We start from the raw sequence: 23,796 nt of genomic DNA on the forward strand, positions 1-23,796 counted from the left end.
TAATTATACTTTTAATTTTTTCAACATCAAAGTTAACCATTAAATTTACTTTTGAATTATATTTTTTTTTTTAAATCAAATCCCATCAAATATTCAACAGAAATTCATCATCAATTTTTTTTTTTATCCTATTTCATCAACTAAAATTCATTAGCAATTACTCCCTAATTAATTCAAAGGCTTTTTCAAATTTATTTTTATTTTTAAATCTATATATTTTTATTGTAATATTGTTGAAAATATTTCTCAACTCGGTCAGTTGGAAAATGTCCAATTTTTTGGTGTATCATCTTATCAAAATTTAATAAACCAACCGCATAATTACATTCGAGTCAAGGACATGTATATATTAATTTAAGTCAACATCTAGAAAAGGCAACATGTATTTACAAGCTTACCACTACTAATGGCCGTACCGGTGAAAATTGAATTTTCTTGACCCCAGTTGGGAAAAGTAAAATGCACACGTGCTACAAAGTAGAGCGTGACATTCACATTAGCCTTCTACATGTTGAAAGAAAATTTCATAATTTTAAATTCTTCTTACTGTTTCTAAACACAATGCAATAATGCTTTCTATAATTTACTTAAAGTTGACTGACATTTTACAAATTTTGTCCTTCAAAAGAAAATAAAGTAAAAATCAATATCATCATCTCTGCTTTTGGCGTTCATTTATTTTTTTTCCCTTTCGTGTATTCTGTGTTTTATTTATTTAATTTTTTTTGGAGGGTAAAAAAACATACGAGAGTGGTGAGCTTTGTATACTACCCCACTAAATTTTGTATGTTAACCTGTGCAATGAGCAAGGGTGCTTTTGAAATATGGTTAACCTACGGAAAGATTTATATTAGGTTTACTCTCTTTCACCCCTCAAATTAGGCTGGCAGTGTGGATAACGAAAAAAAAAATAGAAAAATAATTGTAGAATTGAAAAATACATGTTGAAGAATTTTTAAAAATATACACAGTTAAAAATAGAATGTTATATTTGTAGGTAAAGTTGTTGAGCACGAACTAATTTACTACAATTTCAGAAAAAAGGACATGTTGATATATTCAACTGTAATTTTCTTTTAAAACTTTTGTTTTATTTTTTTTATTATTCTTTTATTCTTCCGACACTTAAAGTATGTTTACGTTAAAAAAATTCTAACAACGAAGATTTTAATTCTCACTTTTTACTGTCGTGTATATAAATTTTTCTTATTTTTTTTTTTGAAAAGTAAAGACAAGGCTAAATATTTTTTAAAAAATAGCTAAAATATTTTAAATTATACCTTAAGCTGTATAATTTATAAAATGTTTTAGTAATTAATTTTTAAATCACTATTAAATACTGCAAAAAAAAATATAATCTTTATTAAATGTTTAACAGTTAAATTAATATATTTTTTGAAAAAAGTTTGAGGCGTGATACAAAAAGTAAAAAGTAAAATTGAGTCAGTGATGTTCCAGTTTGTTGTAAAGTTGTTTTAAAAGATTATATTGATGTTATTCAAGTGTATTTATTAACTATTAGAAAGTATCATGTGGTTGAACCTTATCCTCTGTACTAGTTTGTCTTTTTACACACTGAGCTCGACTTATCGAACGTGTTTCAACTTGAAAGTCAAACTCTCTTATCTAGTCACCATCATCACAAAAACTTTTTCGATGTAATCAATTTTTTATTTTATAAAAAATTCTATTTTTTATTCTAGATGTAGAACATTGATAAATTGTCACCACTACAAAACCTCAAAGCTCTACACACACACAATAATTTTCGAGTAATAAATTTATGACTGTTTATTGAGGACTGTGTGTGTGTGTACATGATGGATACAAAATTATAATCAGATGAACGCAAGTTCCAATATCAAACAATGCTCCTGGCCATGTGAACTTTCTCCATCACATGTAAATATACAATATCGATCGTTTGATGTGCACTTTTAGACTCGCAATAAATTATCTCTTTTTTTTCTAGATAAAAATTTCCATTTTCATCAAGTAATAACAATAATTTTGTTAAGTAAATTTTCAATATTGCCTTGGGAGAATATTAAAAATATTATATATTTTTATAGAGTAAATTAAATCATCGATGTCAGAAAGATTATTATCTCAATGATGATGATAATGTACATTTAAATATTTCAACATTGCAAGGTTCATTTATTTTTTTTTTTTTTTTTAATAATTTTATTTACTCAGCTTGTCAATGTTTGTCATAAATTCATAAAATATTATTTATTTTTAGACCCCAATAATTATTAAAGACGGTCGTATTTAAAATTTAAATTATCATTAATTTATTGTATATTTAAAATTATTTTTAACTTTTTTTTTATGATAAATATGCTATCAAAATAAAAAGTTTTTTTTTTTTTTTTTTTTTGGGATTTTAAAATTGTGATTTAGTGCTTTTTAGTTTTGAAAATAAAGCTTAATGACAAAAATGAAAAAAATAAAATAGCATTATGTATTTCATGATAGCCTTTCTGTGGTATCACATAGAAGTCATTGTGAGAACTTTTATCTCGAGTTTAGTTTTAGTACCTCAAACTACAAAGCCAAAGCTAGTATTTTACTACAACCCCCTTTAAAAAGTCACTTGTCCAAGTTTCAGCTCTTTACAGAGGGTTGTTGGCTATACCATTTGTATAAATGCTGCATCTAAGAAATAGAAGCTGACGAAACTCTCATTAATATACCCTTCGTCGAATATTTATCAAGTCACAGAGAGAGAAGGAGAGAGCAGGAGAGAGATAGTATTATCGTATCACCCTTGGGATATAGTATTATACTTCCTCCTTTTTCTAATTTTCTTCATTTCCTTTTTACCCTTGATTCCATAATACTTATTTTAGTGTGATTACATTTAACGAAAAGAAAAAAAAAATCAACTTCATGTTGCTCTGTTACACCGCAATGCGACCGTTCATTTAGCTCAAAACTTTTGATGATAATCTTCATCAAGAATTGCCTAGTGAGAAAATAGATATTGCTGCTGCTGCTGCTTTTTTTTTCTATTATTATTATTATCGTACTTGTCATTCTATTCACGATGAAAACAGACCAAACGAGACTTGAATTTGTAATTAAAATTTCACCAAAAAAGTTTCAAAAATCCATTTTCCCACAATTTCATGATAATTTTTTTTTAAATATTTAAATTAAATATTAAAAACACGATTGTTTTTTAATATACATAAAAATAAATAAACAAAAAAACTGTTGATAATAAAAATAAAAAAATTAATTATTCTTTAGAAATTCTTTGTGAATATTAAAAAACAATATGCATATTTATAAAAATTTAATATTATATGGTATTTTGATATTAAAAAACTTGCAGCAACAAAGTTTTATAATGAGCATTGAAAAGTTCTACAAGACAAAAGACATAAACAGAATATAACTTGAAACATGAATAATGCTTGAGAGTTTATTAAAGATATTCCAAGTGATGTGTGTTTGTGTGTGTAGAGCAACTTTAATAAAATTACCTTGATAAATGTGTGCACAAGGTATTTATAGCCTTGACAATGAATGTATATGTGTACATAGTGTAACACATGCACTTGCTGCTGTTGCTGTTGTAGCTTGACTTGATGTTTCAAGCTCACCAGTATGATACACTGAGATATTATTATACTGCAACAACACACAAAGGTTTGGGTGTGTATCGAAGGGTTTGGGTGTAGGTTGGCTCAGGGTATATCTGAGTTGCAGGGGAGTTGTACGAGGGAGTTTGCGAATATTAGGCCTCTTAATGGCTTCAGGACCATTTGAACACATTGAAGCAAGGCAAAAGGGAACGGGGAAAATACATTGAGATTACTAAGGGTGATTTGAACCACACGTTGAATCCTGTACTACCTTTTTTTTTTTTTCTCTTTTCTCTTTTTTGGCTATATTACGTCGTTTTAATAAAACTCCCATGACTTGCTCAGTTACAACATATGGCAACCCTAAACCTTCCCTCCCTCTCTGCCCTTTCATAAAAATAATATCAACACGCACATTTTGAAACACTAAGCTACAAATAAATAATACGAATAGAAAAAACTAAAATAAATAAACAAATAAATGCCAACTTTTCGTGTGAAATCAATAAAAGACAAAATTTTCTTTTGCTTTCATTTTGCTTGTATTTTTTTTCATCGAAGGGTCGACTGAATTTTTAGGGTGACTTGAACCCTCAAATATAATTTTTGGTTCATCTTATAAAAAGATTCTGTGTAGTGTATTTTTTTTCTATAACAAAAAAATAACCAGTAGAATATATAATTTGTATTTTATTTTTGGATTGAAAAATATTTGACTAATCATATTGGTATTTATTTTTGTTGCAGGTTAGTATACTGGATAAAACTTTATAACAAAATTTATCTAGTAAAATGTTGAGAAGATAAGGGAGCTTTATTGGCTGGACACTTTGAAGTTTACGTTATAAACAAAAAGTATGGGTAAGTTGTGGTAGAGAGAGAATGAAATGCTTCAGGCATGTTTTAAAATTTATGAAAATTTAAGTTGTCGCTGAATTCATGTACCAGAGGACTTTAATTAACCCATTTGTCCGAGTTTATATACTCAAAAGTTTGTTGATTCAAGCATCTTACAATACACAAACACATCTTGGCTTGTTTAATTTATTCATAAAATTTTAATGCTGCTTCGCTGTAAACACACAACACACATATGGAGATAAACAATTTGCTGGACACAATATGTTGAGTGTACTGCTTCAATGCTTCCTGTAATTTGATTGAAAAAAATTGATGGAAGAGAACGACAGTATATTTTATTACTCTCCATTAATAATACTACAATCATGTTATTTTTTTACACTAGCTATTTTAAATAAAAAAAAATGCTTTTTGGCTTATTTTTATTTGCGAGAAAAAGGAAACACATTCAGGATCTCTACAACGGTAGAACCTTTGTGAATTGTAGATGGTTTGAGTACAGGATTTGCGTGAGTTATGGAGCGAAGTTGCCGACTCGTGAGTTTCCCCTAAATGGAAAGTGGTGGTCTACATTTCCGCTTGATGCGCACCATAGAGAAAGATTAAACTCAAAAAAAAAAAATACAGACGAACAAAAAAAAAAAGAAAAGACATGGATAAAACTCAATGGTCAAAGAGAGAATAAAAAAAAAAATACAAATAAAACAAACAAAAGAAACACAAAAAGGATATATAAAAAAAAAAAAAAAATTGAAAGTATTTCATACATGTTCCGATGAAGAATAGCTACACAGTATTTTATTTTCGCAAGAGGGTTGATAAAAGTGGCGCACATGAGGGCGATGAAACTCATTTTTCTACTTGTTTTTTTTTACGTACGAAAAATTACCTACTGACCATTCAAGATTTATGTCCAATTTCACACGTTTTTGTTTCTCAGTAGACCTATATAATTTTGATGGTTCTGACGTTAGGATTATATAGCTGAGTGGCATCATTTTGAATGCCATAAATTTATTTTTCAAATTGACACCAGACGCGACTCAATGTCGCCCGCAAAAAAAATTATATATCTTGAGCAATAATTTATCGGTGACCTATCCTCATGATGAAAAAAAAAAACATAAAATCATTTTTAAAAACAATGAAAATCAAGCTTTGATTTGTTCATGAAGTAATTTTCGAGTAACCCAATTTGAAGTTGTTAATTTAGCTGAGTTTTTAGAGAACAAATACTTGGTTTTTGTCTTTTTTTTTTAGGCAATTTAGAATTAACGTAAATTCGTTTGTCAAAATCATCATCAACTTGGTGAAATGAACTGCTAATATTTGACTTGGTTTTGTCAACATTTCCAGTCATAAATTTAAAATAAAAATACAATTTTTTTTTTCATTTGATAAATGAGCTTACGAAAGAAAATAAAATCTAAAAGCTGACTTTGAGAATATTTTATTTAAACTTTCAATCGACATTTACAAGCAAAGTGTTTCTTTGATTTTCTTGAATATCAGCTAATTTGCAAATTCAATTTAACTTGCTATATAAAAATAAAAACAGTCAATATAAATAAATAACTATGTAAATTCCAAATTGATAGCCGCCAATCTCTTTATCGAAAAGCATAAAACAATCACATCGTTTAAATTTTTTATTTTCATCATCAACTGTCAGCCATTGTAAATTTGTTCATCGAATAATCGCTGAGCTTTTTTCATACTCAATCCAGCTTTACGTGAGTAAAATTTATACTCCATAGCTTACATTTTTTTTTTTCATCTCTGAATATTCAAATGATAATAATATATTACATTGAAAGCACAAATATATTCAACGGATATTGCAAGATTGAATGCACTTAAAAATCCGTCAATCTTTTGTTGAAATCTTTTGTATTTTTGTCATAAACCCTTTATAAAATATATTTATCAAAATATAAAAATATATATACATTTCATTCTATTGTATATTCATGTTTTTCCTATATCCATTTTCAATTCTTCACTTTGATATTCACATGTGAGCATTCGTTTGTAATATGTGAATGTTAAAAAACAAGTAGAAGTACATGTAAACATTTTGTATCAAACGATTTTCAACCAACAAAATTCATCGTCGATTTATTTTATTTCTTTCAATGCATTTCTTTTTTTACCCTTTTAAATATCTATATATTATTATTATCATCATTCTAGCATGAAAGAGCTTTCAAGCTAAAAGCTCCTTTAATCGCCACCAACACTTCTCTTGAGGAGCGCATCATATACGTCCTTGAATTCTGGATATTTGAAATTGCTTCCAAACATGAAACTGACATTATCAAGTCAAAGTTTATTTAATTTTTTTTCAAATCCAACAATTTATTTATTTATAAAAGCTTCTATTTAATTTTCAAGACCAAACGAAGAAAAGATGTTTATTTTTTTTACCTTTTAATGTTTAAAAGGTTAATATTTGAATAAAATTAAAAGAGAGCTTGAAATTTTTTATTTAATAAAAAAGCCTTGACAACAATTTAAAGCACTATTTTATATTTTTTTTTATACTAATTTTGTATAATAATGAATTGAAAATTTTATAATATATACTATTTAAAATTGTTTTCAACTTGAAAGCCATGAATTTCAATTGGATGAATTATGATTAAACATTTTATTCAATTTTAAAGCAACTTGAAAACAGGTGCCTTGGGTATGATACAAAAGTTTTTCATTGTTATCATTGTTTTAGTGTTGAACAGGGTTATGCCGAGATTAACTCTTTTAAATTTTTTTTTCTATGAAAAAGTATAAAATCCTTTCTGTTTGTCGTCTATTACCCTCGACGTATTCATTGTTGATATATATATTTTTTTTTTTTATTTTTCATAAAGTACTGGCAATGATTCGTCAATAGAAACAAAGCATTTACATTCAGAACGATAGATGAATAGCAAAATGGAATACTAAACTTTTCTGAAAACAAAAAAATAAAATTTTAAAAGTCTCGTTAGTGAATGATGAAAAAAGAAAAAGTATTATTTCAATTTAAAAAAATACCACTATGATTTATCAAATGAAAAATAAAAGGAAAAAAAAATCAATCAATTAATATATATACTGACTTTAGAGAAGCATAGTTTTAGAATAGACAAATATATTTTTTAGCAAAATTAATATCGACTAATTAATAAGTACGAAATTCATTTGAAATTAAATAAATGAAAAAATTATTAACACACATAGCTGTGAGTGTTATTGAAGGCACAATCTAGTAGTCGACACGTGTATTAGTTCTACCTCATTCAACCGGGTTTTGGGATCGATGACGCCAACACACATTAAACTCAGCCCCAGATAAATTTACCATACTGAATTTTAAAGCTCAACAGATTTGCCTCTGGCGTATTTATACAAAAATAACAATTTATCAAAGCAATGAATTATTAAAAAAATAATCAAATGAATACTAATTTTTTGATACGTCATTGAGATCATTTTGCTGTATGTTTTTTTGAATTTACTTAAATTAAATTTACATATTTTTTCTTTCTAAAATCACAGTAATGTTTAAAATTTACTAAAATTAATAATATATATTTGCCGAGTGTTTTAAAATCACATTTAAATTTAAAAACAAACAATTGATTTTTCCATTAAATAATTCAAATACTTGCAGTAATTAATTTGAGTTTTAAAATAAATTTTAAATTGTTTTTCATCTTTTTTAATGTTTAAATAATAAAAATTTTATATTTATGCTGATAAATCCATTCGTAAAAAATTTTAAAGATAAAAACCAGACTTTGAATATTTTTCAAGACATTTGGGAAATATTTTTAGCTTTTAAAATTATTCATGTGAATTAAATATTGTCGCAAATAAAAACATCTTGAAAATGTAAATATTTAATCCACAAGATGCTGGGAATTTTTTGTGGTAAATTTAAGGTAATTTTGATCATGAATATGCCCTTTGACAATTTATAACTACTTCAATAATATTTCCTTGAAAAAAAACCCATTGAAATTCTAGAATTGCTTCAACAATTTTCCTAGAATTTGAATTTATTATTGTCATTATAGTTTTCAACTACCCCAACAAAATAATTTCCTTATTATTTAACTTATTTTCTTCATTTAAAATACAAATTAAATGATGAGAAATAATTTTTTTTATTCCTCCAAACTTTTTATACAGTTTTTTTTTAATCCTTCTTTAAGGTTATTTAACTTTTTATTCATTTGGTTTATCTCTGTGCACATTTCATCCCTGTGTCTTTTAATTTTTTCCTTCTTTTTTATTTCAACAGCCCAGTCATTAATTTTTCGGTTAACTTAAATGGAATTAACCATCCGTGTATTTTAGAAGAGCCCAATTTGAATTTTAATGAGCACGGATTACGAGAAAATATATAAACTAGGGATGGAAATAATATCTATGTATTGGTCTAGTTGAATATTAATATCATAAGTCTGAAGTGGCATTCATCAAAGCTCAAAAATTTCCCAGCTAAAAAAAATATACAAAATATATTTAAAAAATTCAAGCCGTTAGCAATTTAAGATAAAATCCGAAAAATATAAATTCCTAATTTAACAAACGATGAGGATTATATAATTTTTATAAATGAAAATAAAAAATAAAAAAAGTAAAAAACTTTTGTCTCCAATATCCATTTATGAAAAATAAAAAACTACTTATTATAAATTCGTACAATTCTCTTAAAAATAAATTGATATGTCGGTTAATTTTTTGTCATTAAACATTTTTTTATTTTTAAAATTTTTATACTCTGTCGTATACAAACTTTTCATTTCCTCAACATAAAACGTTCGATAAAAATAATAGCATTTAAAAATTTTTACAACTTTAAACAATTATATTTTTTACTACAAAATATCATAAGATATATAATTTTTTTTTACTTTTATATAGCTCATAAATTTTTTCAAAATATTTGGCTTATATTGATCATGTCGTGAATTGATAAATTCACATGTATCCTGTAAAATACTTGGAACTTTTTAAAGTGAACATTGAGGCAAGAAAAAAAAATAAAATAGCCAAATGAATAAAGCTTCAAACGTGTCTAGAGCCCAATTAAATTTAAAAGTTTTTATTGAAAAGAAATTACTTGCAGTTCTCTGGAGAATAATTGCGTGGATATTGAAAATTGAAGAAAAAAAAAAAATTAATACATTTGGCTTTGCAAGCAATAAATAGTTTTTATATATTATTCAAATTTTAAAATAATCATTCGAAATGATTGATCATAACTTTATGCGAAAAGCATCGAAATTAATTGACGAGTTTTCATGAAAAATCAGCTTTTTATAATTAAAATTTCCGAATGATCAAAGTAAGGTCATAAATTATTACTAATTAGATTGCATAGATATATATTTTTGTATTGAAAATTGATTAATAGTACAGAATCACTAATGATGCTTGAGTCTCTCTCGAAGGCTTTGAAACTTTTCATCGAAGGGTCCAAGTTTCCTCTCGGCTTTCCACAATCTGGTCACTGAGATATAGATTTTCATGCTCTTGTCTCTCTTTTATATATAGTTATATATTAATTGGTTATCGACTTGGCCACAGTCACTGGCTGAAAGATAAAATAAAAAAACTTGTGTAGCCAATGTGAAATAGTCACAAACGGAACTTTGCTTGAGCGCTCACAGCAAGCAAGATATCTATTAACTACCGGAATCGATTTTTTTTTATTTTATTTTATTATTTTTTTTTTTTCTTCTTAGATAACTAGACATTTTTTTTTTTGTTTTTATTTTCATCACAAGCTGTGAACTTTTCAAAATACACAACAAACTTTTTGGTGAAAATCAACTTACGACATAAGAAACACCTTTTTTTCTTTTTGCTCAATCTTTCTTTCATTAATTACTTTTTTTTTTTTTTTATAGAAATTCATGTGTGACATGAAAGACAGAAAAAAAAAAAACATATCCGGTTCAACATCAACGTCTTGATTTATTTTTGCTCGATACGAGTTTATAAATGAAAAATCAATATTTAATTTTTTTTGAAAAATAAAATTATTTATTTATATAAAAGTAATAGAAAATAAATTTAATTTATTTAATATCCATCAAAACTTTTTGACAAAGTTTTAATTTAATTTTGAATTTTTGAATTTCGATATTTGCACAGTATATTTACCCTAATTTACAGTATTTTTGATGATTTTTTTTTTGGCTTTTTGTAAATTGAAAATATAATTATCAGCCTGAGTTTCAAGAGAGATACAAATGATTGCATTTTAAAATAAAATTCAATTTTTAATTTTTGTTGTTTATTTATTATTATTATTATTTATATTTTTTGTGACAAAGAATATAACAATGCGCAATTGTGTGTACATGATGTCATCTGTTGTTGATTCGTGTCTCGCTTGAATATTTTTCTTTGACCCTCTTGAAAATGCAAAAGGTAAAAAAAATAATAAAATGAAGAAAAATAAAGAATTCATCTGAGTGCATGGCTCAGTGATATCCAAGTCTTCCATTGCAGTCGAGCATCTATTTTATTTATTTCATATTTTTTTATTTTTATTTTTCTCAACTTTTTATTTATAAAGTTTTTATTATTATAAAAAATTTTTTTCATACGTCATGCAATGTTCTACTACTTCATTTCAAACCTTCAAATAAACAATTTTTTTTTTTTTATTCTATATCAGTAATATTCGAAGCAATCATCTTGCAAATTAATTTTTTTTTTCAATCATATTTTCTTTTTTTTTTTAATTAAAATTTTATTATTACTTTTTAAGTCAAATGGTTAAAATATTTTCATTGAAAGCGTCTTTTTTTAGTTCATCAAATAAATGAAAATTTAATGAACAATGTTTTTGATATTTAAAATTAATTTTTAATATTTAATATTAAATTTATTTGAGCATGAAAATTCATAAATTTATCTAAATATATTTTTAATTATTATTAAATTGTTCGTTAATGATAATTTATTTTTATATTTATTTTTTATTGCTTTGATAAATTAATAATGTAGTTTTATATTTAAAAATTATCAAAACCCCGTGTAATTAAATTTCCCAACAGCTGAAAAATATTTTATTATTCCCAATTGCATTTTATAATTTTTTTCCCCAATACCCCGATGGACATGCTTTGTTTCGAGATGATAAAATGAGGTTGGCATCCATCACCCATGAAATACCATCCAACGAATTTTAATATCAAACTTTCAATCTTAAAACTCCAAAGAATCTTTTGCCTCAAATTGCTAAAATTTTACAATACACTATATTTCTCAAATATTTTTAATAAAGCTAAACAAAAAAAATACCTTCCATTGCCTGGAGCAATTGTAATAATTTAAATTGACTTGAATGAAATTTACACATGAAAAGTAAATATATATTATCATCTTTTTACTATTTTTAAATAAATTAAATAATATTTCAAACATCACTGAGAATATCACAATACAAAGTAAAGCCACTGGCAAAATTTCACTGTACAAATAACAATGTAATGCACTCTATGGATTTTAAAAAGTAATTTTATAATCTGCAACATGAGTCATGTGTATTTTTCACTTGTTTAAAATTCATGTTACATTTATTTCAAACCCTACAAATTTTACAAACTCATGCAACATGTTGAAACTCACTAAATCTACAACCTAAAATTTTATTCCACATAATATTTGCTCTATTATTATTATAAATTTTAAATTATATAAAAAAAACTTTTCCATACACATAAATGCTATTTTGCTTTTTAATATTTACTTATCTCAATTTTTTTTTTTTTATACTTTGCTGTCATGCAAAAAATTACAATATATTTTTATGTTTGAATATCTCTTGTGTGTGCACTTGAATTATTAGGTCAAGTTTTAATTTTCATGACACTTTTTTCATTCGAGTCGACAATTCTGCCAGACGTTGATGTGCATCTGTTAAACAACAACGTCAATTTGTGCAATTATATTTATTTAAACTAATACAAACATAAATAAATTAAGAATAAATTTTAATAATTTTATTAATCATCATCTTTTTTGATTCCATCAATATTGACTGCTGAAATTCTTGGATAGTCTCCCTTGTATTTCAAAGATTCAATTAACTTTGTCATTTCAATTGATGGCCCAGCATCATCAACTAGCTTAATGTCCTTACCAATAATACCAAGAATTTCTTTAGATCCAAATTTATCATCAATCGGTTGGCATTTACTTGGAATTTTCATTTTTTTAATTTTTCTTGGTAACACTATTTTCTTTCTAACACCTTCATTGTTAATGCTTTTTATTTTATCATTACTTATTGATAAATTGTCTTGGTGTTTATTCAAACGAAGCCTGGCAGTATATTTTTTAGTTGTAGGAGTTTCTTGAATTTTTTTAATTTGTTGTTTAGCTTCATTAACAGCAATCTTCAAGACTGATGGCGGTGCATCTTTCATTGCTAAAATTTGACGTTTTTCACTTCTTGTATAACATGGCAAATTTTCAAGTTGACTTGGTAGAATATTTTTTGGTAGATCAGCAAGTATCTCAACAATTGCTGTATTCATTTTTTTTTCTTTATCAGAATTTTGGCTAAAGCTTTCAGCATCTTCATCTGTCAGAGTGACCGTTGATTCTGAAAGATAAAAATAATCAAAATAGAGAAGCTTTCAACATGATGGAACATGAAATTCATCTACTAAATTTAACAAAATAAATAAAGAAAAGAAAAAGCTATTGTAAATTTATAATTTGATTAAAGTATATCAAGGAAGATTGAACACAAGTAGTACTGGTAGTAAGAATCATGTATAATATTATCCATAGAATTATGTATCAAGGCAACTTGATGAAACTATCTTTGATGATAATATATGGTAAAGTTATTAGTGCACAGTGCATGCACACATAATCTCTATAGATATATACACCATAGAGTAATTTTAATTAAGTTGATGAGAGAAAGGTTAAGAGTAAGTGAGAAAGATTGTGTTGTGTTTCTACTAGGCGTGAAATTACTAAACAAGTTGACTGGGTTATTTAGGCAACTAGCCAAATGACTTTGATCATCAAACCTTCATATAAATGCAATTTAAATAATCAATTTTTCGAGTATATATTTCAAGTTTTATTATTGACCTACCTATTTTATCAAGGCAACAAATCATTGGATCACAAATATCATCTCCACAAGGTTTATTTAATTTTGCTTCATTGTGTTCTTTCAAAGAAATTTTATCTTCAATTTCATCAGTTGGTATTTCATCCACATCATCTTGAATTTCTTTGTCAATTGTATATTTTTTTTCTTCATCTTGATCTTGATCTTGCTCTTGTTGAGTATCATCAACATCATCATCGTCATTGTTGTGTTGATACTCTTCGTCTATGTCGTCTTTGAAGTCTGTTTGTTGATCAGTATCAAGTGGTACACCATTATCATCAACTCTAACAATAACAATCTCTTCATTTCTGTTGATTTTTCCAATTTTATCATTTTTATTAAAACGTCCTTTTGTACGTGATACTGTGCTACGTCTTGAATCATATATTTTTTTTTTTTTCAATAAAGCTGGATCCTTTGATTCAAGTGCCAGTGTCGAGACTGTCGCCTCTGATGCATCACCAAGTGCCACTGTAGCCTCGGCATATTTTTCCATTTCCTAAAGATTTATATATAAAAATAAAAAATACATAAATAAATGGCTTGAATAAAAATCACAAGATCTTGGCAGAAAATTTGACGAGATAAATACAAACAAAGTTTGAAAAAAAAAAATATAAAAGAGATAAAGTACCACTCTAAACTCAACGGTATACTGAAGGGGATCTATTACTATTATTTTACTTTTTATTTTCATTTTTTAAATCTCTATTTTTTACTTTTCTTTTTAAAACTCATTTAATATTCCAGCATTGAGCCAGCTTGAAAAATTTAACTAGTAATTTATCCATCGTTGAAAAGGATTCATATATTTTTTTTGTTTTTTTTTTTTTTCATTTTTTTTGCCAGAAGAAAAAAAAATAATAATAAAAAAATTTTGTTATCGGCACTGACCTGATGAACAGCCTCGAGGTACTGACGTTCAGCATCAGCAAGTTCCGCATCACCCAACAATTCCCAAATATTTTTACTTTTTCTATGTTTTATTTTTTTTTTTTCTTTTTCATCAATTTTAGCTTTATCATCAATTTTTTTATCATCTTGACCTTTTTTTATGCCTTGACCAGATAAACTACGTGCTCGATTTTTATTATTTTTTCCTAGTATTAAATTTAAATAAATAAATAAATAATATATTAAATTTTCAATGAGAAAATCATTTATATTAACCTCTTGATGTTGTCAAGGGTATATCAGCATCTTCCAAATAACTCAAACGTATAGCTAGCCTAGTTTCTTTCAATCGATTATCAACAGCTTTTTCATATCTACTACATCGTTCCAAATACTTAAACAAAAAAAAAAAAACAAACAAATAATCTCTGCCAATTGTTGTAAATTAAAATTGATAAATTAAAATACAAATTATCAAAATACCGATGTTAAAAGTGCCTTGTCATTTTTAGCATTGGTAGTAAGTGCTTGTGAGGATTCAACAAGATACACTGTGCCCTTGTCAGAACCAACAGCAACAAATTTACCTTCTTCATGTGGAGTGATGGCCTTCAGGCTATTTTCACAAAGACGAATTGTTGTTACTGGAGTATTCAAACCCACAAGAATATCAAATACTTCTATCACTCCATCATCATTTATCACATAAAAAACCGAGTATCTAGATGTGCTCCAACATCCACCAGTCAGTGCACTACTATGTTGTCTGTAAATTTTTTTATTATTATTATTATTTTCATGTAAAATTATTATATTTATTTTTTTTTCGAACCTAGTTGACATGAGATTTCCTTCTTTTGTATCTTCAGCCCATATTCTAGCTGTCCAATCACCAATTGTTAAAAAATTTTTAGTACTAAATGGATTTCTCGTTACAGTTACAACTGGTCCATTGTGACAATCAAATCTCAGGGCTAATTTTTCAGCTGGATTTTTACCTTTTCTAGTTGCACTTATGACAATACCATTTTCCATACCAGCTAAAAATTTAGTTCCCATTGTTGTTTCATATTGTAATGATGATACACCAATTGATCTTACTTCATCAGCACGTTGTGGATTTTCAAGATCCATTATTAATGTTTCACTTGGTTGACGTAAATTTCTTATGTCCCACCAATTAATAATACCACCAGTACATGAAGAAAAAAATTCTGTATTGGTTTTTGAATTAATCCAAAGTGCACAGTTGGCTGGTTCTCTTTGAATTAATTACAAAAAAAAAACAAAAAGGTAAAATATGTAAATTAGCTTGGTAATCACTTGAACATGTTGTGGTTGATAATGGATTTTATTTGAAAAAAAATTAAAACAAACTTGTGACTGTATTTTGGATGTGATATTTGACTTGGTGTATTACCAGTACGAATATCCCAGCAACAAACTTGGCCTGACATAAGTCCACTGATAAGCATCGAGGGATCACGTGGATTAAATTCAATAGTAACCGAGGGATGAACAGCCTTTAGTGCCATGAATGGATTGTTTGGATTTTCTAAAATTTTCACCATTCAATAAATGTTAACTTGAATCCCCTGAATCCCACTTTAAACTATATTTTATATATTTTTTTTATCATCGTCATCGTCATATAGGTATATACTCGATTCTACCCGACGGACTTATCGTCATTTTAAATTGAATACCTCCATTTACAGTTGACTAAATAAAAATTATATCGCTTGTGCTGGAAACTCACTTCATCAAGCTACAAGTTTTTTTTTTTTTTTTTTTTTATTTTATAATTAAATTAAACTGGAAATGTGTTATCCAACAAAATAAGTTTTAAAAAGTTTTACTATTTTTATTTTATAAAATAAAATAAATTTGATATAAACTAATTATTTTTTTAATTTAAAATTTAGTTAATTTTTTAAAATGATATATATTTATACTTAACCAATTTCCCAAATGAAAGAGTATGGATTTAGTTGTGAAATTTGTTGGAATTCCATTGAACAATAAGACACTGCCAATCTTCTTCCATGATCAGGTGACCAAGATAAATGTGTTATTGGTCGTGGAATATCTTGTGGATCTTGATAGACATTGACAGTTCTATAAACATAAATTCAATTTATTTTTATCTTGTTGAATAAAAGTACTTTTTTTATTTACCTGACATGTAAAGGTAGTACAAGTTGAGTTGGTACCATATCATCAAAAAAATTTTCATATATATTTGTTGAATTATTTTGTAAAATACAACGTTCAACTGGTTCCATTAAATTACGCATTCGTGGTGCCCATGAATCACTTTTTTCAACTCTTCTTCTGTATCTTGCAACAGCTTCTTCATCTTTTATATTGACTTCTTTTGGCCAACCACCTTCAGTGTGATTCATTCCATTTTCTTTGAAAGTAACACTAACTGTTTGTACCTTATTTAATAATTTTATTTAGTCTTTATTTTATTTAGTTTTTATTTGTGTTAATGTTCATTAACATTACCTCATGAGCAGCAAATTGTTTTGAATTTTGTACAGCATTATTTATTGGATTTTTGTCAATATAGTCTGCTTTAAATTGTGCATTTGGAACAATGTCTTCTTCTATTGTAACACCAGAATCGTCAAATATACATTGCTTTCCAAACTGTGATCGAGTCTTGAGATATACATATTGAATTTCCATTGTTATTCTCGTGGCTTTCAAATATTCAACAATATAATATTGTGGTTTGTATTTAATTTTCGTTAAATCAATTATCAAGTTTGACAACAAGTACGATAAGCAAACCAATGATTTAACATTCTTTTTCATTAAAATTTAAATAACATTGAAATATTTTAAAATTTCATTAGCAACAAATACAACACAAATTAAACTACGATAATATTTTTTTAAATTTAATTATCCTCAAATTTACCATTCAATATTTTATTTCAAAGTTGACAACATCAAATGTCAATTATACCTCGAAAAACATAACCAATTAATTAATTTTTATAATTAAAATAAAAAATAAAACAATCGAAGAAATTTCAGTCATACAATTAAATTTTTATTATAAAAAAAAAACAGCTAAATTAAATTAAATTCTCAGTGATAAAAAAAATATATAACATTTGGATAATTATCAGGATCAAATATCAATTTAGCACATATATTTTTTTCATTTGGCATTTTATAAAATTCAAATTATTTATTATTCATTCGTCATGACAAGTAAATTATTAAAAAAGGTTAATCAAATATTTCAAGTAGCTTGTTCTGTTGAATGAATAATTTATTTATTTACAGATAAGTGGTGTAATCATATCACCAAATCATTTTCGACCTGTTGAATTATTTAACAATAATAAATGGAAAAAATTGACTGGAAAAATATATCTAAAATTCCCGGAAATTGTTGATGATATTTCAGCAAGTTTAAATGAAAATTCTAGTGAAAAACAATTACCACAATATAGCACGATATTAGCAAACCAAAATTCAATACAAAAAAGATTTTTTTCAAGCATGAAATCAAATGACAATGATGATGATAATTCACTTGTAATAAAGCTGTTAAAAAAATTAAAAAATTTTCATGAAATAATTAGAGACAGTTTGATAGACCCTAAAAATTTAGAAAAAAATAAATCGAGTGATTGTTCATCAGGTGGGGAGTCAACCAAAGCTTCGTCAAATGTAAAAAATAAATTTAATAATTTAGATAACACTTGTGTGTCATGGAATAAAATACCCGAGGCTAAAAAATATCACAATGATGAAACAACAAGCTTTAACAAAGTAACAACGAGGGATAATTTAAAAAAAAATTCAGAAGATCATTACCAGTCGAGTATTGGTGATGTTAACAAACCGAAAAGTAACATAATACCATCAAGTCATTCACAGACCAACATCAATCAAGACAACAAAGAAAATCTGACAAAAAAAAAAAACCAATCTCTTGAGAAAAGTAAAACGAAGACAAATGATGCTACCATGTTTTCTGTTGAATCTAATTCTTCTATTTCTAATTCAACATATAGTAATAAAAAAAAATGCATTGTTCAATTTAAGGACAATTGTATTATAGATTTTCCAGTTAAAAAAAAAAATCAAATTAAATATAAAACTCCATGTTTAACAAAAAGTGGATACTGCAATATTGATAAATCAATTTCGACTGTAAATTTAAATTTCGACGTCGAAAGTTTGAAGCAACGATTGAGCAAATATTCCACGATATCCCACGCTGAATGGATTGCTAAAAATATTCAAAAAGAAAATATAAAAATAATTAAAAAACCACAACTACAGCCATCAGCTAAAATTGAAAATAATTGTAAAAAAATTTTGCCTTTATTTAATTCAACTGGTCAATGGAAAAAACAAAAATATAATATAAAAATTTTAGGAACAAAATGTTTAAAAAATACATTAAATGATCATACAATTGATAGCCTAATTGGTGACATGAAAACAATCTTAATTAAATCAGAAAGAAATGTTAAAATTTGTAAAAGAAATATTGAACAACTTGAATGTTCAAAAGAATGTTTAAATTGTCATGAAAATAATAAAACTTATCCTATGAAAATGGAAGAATGTAGAAAATTATATTTAGAAAATTACGAAAATAGAAAAAAAATAAACACCTGTTGTTTATGATTTAATTGTTTGTGATACTTGAAAATTTTCCAAAACTTTAAAACTTTATTTCAATTTATATTAAATGTATATTATTTTTTTTTTTGTAGATTGTTGAAGGAGTGTACCACTTTGAACACAATTCATTGAGAAAACGTTCAACAGAGCCACACTTAGGAGTACATCATCGACTCATTAGGGACTCTAGAGTAAAACGTGCTGAACAGCAACGTGTTAAAAGTAGAAAAAAACGTGATTTAATAGTTAAAAAAGTACCCAAGGAACTTTTATATCTCAACGACAATAGATGGCCATTAATGTGGTATTTGGTAAGTCAAAAAAAATAAAAAAAAAACCACCAAACTATTTAAAATTTACATGACAACCCAACTAAACGTTAAATTTAATATTTAGAATCGTGGAAATGGTCTTGACATGAATGTCCAAGGAGCTTGGGCAGAGGGAATAACTGGTCGTGGTGTTGTCGTGACAATTCTCGATGATGGTCTTGAAAAAGATCATCCAGATCTCTACCTCAACTATGTAAGTACATTAAAAAAATCTCAGAACTTTATTCGACACATGGAGAGAATAATAAAAGCTCTTGTCGAAACGTGTTCATGTGGTTTTTTTTTATATTAAATTCTTTCATCGTATAATTTTTTTATTTTGATTATTATTGTCACAGGATCCTCAGGCTAGTTATGATGTGAATAGCCATGACAATGATCCTATGCCAAGGTATGATCCCTTGGACAGTAATCGTCATGGTACAAGATGTGCTGGTGAAGTTGCTGCAACAGCAAATAATTCAATATGTGCTGTTGGTGTTGCATATGGTGCTGGTGTTGGTGGTAAGTTTCGAATTAAATATTTATTTAATTTAAATAATTTATCAATTTGTAATTATAAAAATAATTATGCAGGAGTAAGAATGCTGGATGGTGATGTGACTGATGCAGTTGAAGCAAGATCATTGAGTTTAAATTCTCAACATATTGATATATACAGTGCATCATGGGGTCCAGATGATGATGGTAAAACTGTTGATGGTCCTGGTGAACTTGCAACAAGAGCATTCATTGAAGGAGTTACCAAGGTACATGTTTATTTATTGGAAATGTGATAAATAACGTCGTGATAAATTTAACCAGCTACATTTACAAATTTTATTTACTGATATTTATGGTATAGCTATCGATTGAGGCTTTCAAGATACACTGAAATATCTAAACAAATATGAAATAGACTAGGAATTTACACAAGCGTATCGTTTACCCCAAACAAAAATAAATAAAACCAACATACTGCGAGTTATTTGCTGATATCGAAAAACATTCTTGGCATCGTTGATATTACCTCGATTATTCTCTTTTTATATATTTTTTTTATTTTTTCTTTCACTTTGATTTCTTATACGCAACAATAAGATTCAGTCGAACGTACTGTTATCCAGCTGTTTTGTGTATTTGTATTTTTCCATTGAATAGAAAATACAATTTATCTTTTAAACGTATATATATATTATCCAACGAATTGTATTGTTTATTGGCCGATAAAATAAAATGAGAATTCAAGAAAAATTGGTAAAATACAGCTTCAAAAAAAAAAAGAATATAAGCTTCTTGAAATATACAAAATAGTCTTATTATTTTTATTATCTTTGGTACACTAAATTTTCCAATATAAAAAATTATATACAATTTCATTATTTTTATCAATAGAGCGAACAATTTTATTTTTTATTTTTTCTATAGTCCACTTTGAAGTAGATTAAAAAAAAATTTAAAAAAAAAGATAATATCATCATTAAAATTCATTGACGCGTACAAGACTTTATAAAAGAAAAAAAAACTAAAATTTAAATAAAGATTTTTAAGTAGAATTTATATTGTACGTGACCAGGTAATTTTTTCCATGATAATAAATTTTTTTTAATAAACTCTTGATGGCAATGTACTAATTAATCCAAGTTTTAAAAAATTATATTCAAATATTTATAAAGTTTTTAATTATTCCATAAAGCAGGAGAAAAAAAAAATCCTAAAAATTGACACATGATAATTAATTTAAATAAAAAAGTTAATTTACATTTAAAAATTGTTGAATCAAGGTCATTTAGAGGACATGAAATATATTTTCTAGATAAACTTAATTGAACAAACTTTTTGAATAATGAAAAAGTTTATGTTAATAAAAATTTAATAATATTATTTGCAGGGTCGTAATGGAAAAGGTTCAATATTTGTTTGGGCATCAGGTAATGGTGGTAGAGAATTTGACGATTGTAATTGTGATGGTTACACAAATAGTATATGGACATTATCAATAAGTAGTGCAACTGAAAATGGCTTGGTACCTTGGTACAGTGAGGCATGTTCATCAACACTTGCAACAACTTATAGCTCTGGTTCTGGTCATGAAAAACAAGTTGTTACAACTGATTTACATCATGAATGTACTAGTAGTCATACTGGTACATCAGCATCAGCTCCACTTGCTGCTGGTATATGTGCACTTGCACTTGAAGCAAATAAAGAATTAACATGGCGTGATATGCAACATATTGTTGTTAGAACAGCTAAACCAGCTAATTTAAGAGCACCAGATTGGGTTGTTAATGGAGTTGGTAGAAATGGTAAGTGTCTCTTTTCGAAATAATATACACTATTTTTTTTTCATTAACAAAATTGATAGAAAAAAAAATATATAGTAATATTTATGTTGTTTAAAAACTCAAATCAAATTGAAATAAAAAGAAACTTTTTGTTTTATTACAATTGCATTAATATTATTTGATATATTTTTTTTTTTTTTTTAAAGTAACTTAAAACTTTTGCTAAATTAAAGTGAATAAATCGTTTGAATTTTATGATTTTTTATTTTACTATTACAGTCATCGTTTAACATTGTTTTAAATAAAAAAATAAAAAAAAATACTTTCAAAACTTTTATATATATAAAAAGACTGAAAATAGTTTTTATTTTATTTTTTTTTTCTAAAAAGTTTTGTAATATTACAACAGACTAAATTACAAAAACCAGTGGTTAACATACGAATTATAATATGTCATTTAAATCATGTGTATAAAATGGTTTTTCATACAAAGTTAAAATATTAGATTGTGATTTTACAAGCAAATATTGTCATTGTGATATTAAATATTTCAACTGTCTTGTTGCAGTTAGCCACAGTTTCGGCTACGGTCTAATGGACGCAACCGCAATGGTGCGATTAGCAAAAAAATGGAGAACAGTACCAGAACAACGTAAATGTGAAGTGTCATCATCATACACAAACAGGTTTATATTTTAATTATTCATTTGACCTTTACTCTCATCGCGTAATCAAATTAATTAATTTTATTTTCATCATTTAATTGCAATTTAATTTCGTTTTTTTTTTGCCTTTTTCTTCAACAGAGGAATTCCATCAAAGAGTCATCTCAACCTGGAGCTTCATGTTAAGGAGTGTAGTGGTGTTAATTTTCTCGAGCATGTACAGGTAAAATAGATTAATAATAAATTGTAAAAATAAAATTATAAAATAATATTTTTATCATTTGAAAATTAATGTTTAGGCAAAGATATCATTGATGGCATCAAGAAGAGGTGATTTGATGATAACATTGACTTCACCACAAGGTACCAAAAGTACTCTACTAGCTAAACGTTCAAATGACATATCCAAAGCTGGTTTTCATCAGTGGCCATTTATGTCAGTTCACACTTGGGGCGAACGACCACATGGTACATGGAGATTGGTCATTCACAATGAAGGACGATATCTTGGTAAGACATATTTTTATCAAATTAAATAACTAATAATCAATCATTTACTGTCAAAAATATTTAACAATTATTTTAAGCTTATATTAATTATCTTCTTGGATTATTATTCTAACAACTAAAAAAATATATTGGTGTTTTTCTTTTTTCAATTAAAAACTTTAAACAGGGTTTGTAACTTTATCAAGATGGTTAATTTTAAAAATCCATTATCAAAAATGTGTTGGCATAAAATTACATGAAATTTTATGTATTTTTATGTTTTAAAAAAATTGTTTTTTGTTGTTGTTGTTGTTTGGAACAAGTAACAACAAGTTAACTATACACATGTGTGTAAAGTTTAGGGATATAATCTAACTTTAAACTTTGTGCCTTAATTATAATGGAGATAATGGATATTTGGGTAATTTGTTAACCACTTTGTTTGATACAACGTGGTTTACACTTTAGTTTAACCAGAAAATAAAAATTGTTATTATATATATTTTTTATTTATATTTTTTCAAGTATAAATTCAAAATTTTGAGGTTTATAATGGTTATGAAAATTCAGTACTTATGGAATGTTTAATATTATTCTCGTCTTACTGAGCGTAAAAGCAACATAAATTCATCATTGTTCGTATTTTAGTAGGGTCGGACTTGTCGTAAACTCAGCCGAAACTGCCAATAATATTACAGCTTACCACGAAAACCACTTTAATGTTATATTTTTTCTTTTGATTGTTGAGAAAGTGCGGACGTTCAAGGGCCCAAAGCCAAAAGACATGAAATTTTTATAACCAACTTAATAATTTCCAAGACGAATCATTAATAAGACTAAAATATATTTTTAAAAAATAAATGTATGTTTTGATGATTGATCTGAGTATGT

General features: G+C 26.4%; 1 protein-coding gene across 4 annotated transcripts in view; it reads left to right on the forward strand.

Moving 5' to 3' along the window:
• LOC122858476 (furin-like protease 1, isoforms 1/1-X/2) overlaps nt 1–23,796 on the forward strand; it is a 67,481-nt gene that overhangs the window by 34,623 nt on the left and 9,062 nt on the right. For 3 of the 4 annotated variants that reach the window (XM_044161404.1, XM_044161407.1, XM_044161405.1), the window contains exons 4-11: nt 19,245–19,463; nt 19,549–19,677; nt 19,823–19,988; nt 20,061–20,233; nt 21,355–21,772; nt 22,320–22,437; nt 22,558–22,639; nt 22,716–22,926. In XM_044161404.1, the coding sequence (XP_044017339.1) occupies nt 19,245–19,463; nt 19,549–19,677; nt 19,823–19,988; nt 20,061–20,233; nt 21,355–21,772; nt 22,320–22,437; nt 22,558–22,639; nt 22,716–22,926 (1,516 nt within the window). Of the gene's footprint in view, nt 1–18,996; nt 19,163–19,244; nt 19,464–19,548; nt 19,678–19,822; nt 19,989–20,060; nt 20,234–21,354; nt 21,773–22,319; nt 22,438–22,557; nt 22,640–22,715; nt 22,927–23,796 lie in introns of those variants that run through there. The other variant, XM_044161406.1, reaches the window with a different exon arrangement.

This window comes from Aphidius gifuensis, linkage group LG5 (genome assembly GCF_014905175.1).
Source record: "Aphidius gifuensis isolate YNYX2018 linkage group LG5, ASM1490517v1, whole genome shotgun sequence".
NCBI classification, from domain to species: domain Eukaryota; kingdom Metazoa; phylum Arthropoda; class Insecta; order Hymenoptera; family Braconidae; genus Aphidius; species Aphidius gifuensis.